General features: G+C 64.7%; 1 protein-coding gene across 1 annotated transcript in view; it reads left to right on the forward strand.

The window, feature by feature from the left end:
* Positions 1-129: 129 nt before the first annotated feature.
* FAM110C (family with sequence similarity 110, member C) overlaps positions 130-292 on the forward strand; it is a gene marked incomplete at its 5' end in the record, with an annotated part of 1,282 nt that continues 1,119 nt past the window's right edge. The window contains one exon of the mRNA XM_010133558.1: positions 130-277. Within this exon, the coding sequence (XP_010131860.1) occupies positions 130-277 (148 nt within the window). The remainder of the gene's footprint in view (positions 278-292) is intronic.

Consider the following 292-nt stretch of genomic DNA (forward strand, 5'->3'; position numbering starts at 1 on the left):
GGCGCCCCGACGGGCGGGGGGAGCTCGGCCGTCGGACGGGAGCAGCCGCCGCCTCCAGCGCCCGGGCTTTCCTCTTCCTTTCTTTTCGCCTTTTTTTGGCTTTTTTTTTTTTTTGGCCTTCCCTCTCAGGACTGGAAGCAGGATCCGCGTCCCTGAAACTGCTATGCCAACGGAACTCTCCCGGGCCGTGAGAATGCACGCCATCTCCGACCTCCACTCCTCCCTCCCGCTGCGACTCCTCAGCAAGGGGCCCGAGTACCTCCGCAGGCAGATGGAGGCAGGCAGCCCGGGC

Source organism: Buceros rhinoceros, unplaced genomic scaffold (genome assembly GCF_000710305.1).
Source record: "Buceros rhinoceros silvestris isolate BGI_N320 unplaced genomic scaffold, ASM71030v1 scaffold43683, whole genome shotgun sequence".
NCBI classification, from domain to species: domain Eukaryota; kingdom Metazoa; phylum Chordata; class Aves; order Bucerotiformes; family Bucerotidae; genus Buceros; species Buceros rhinoceros.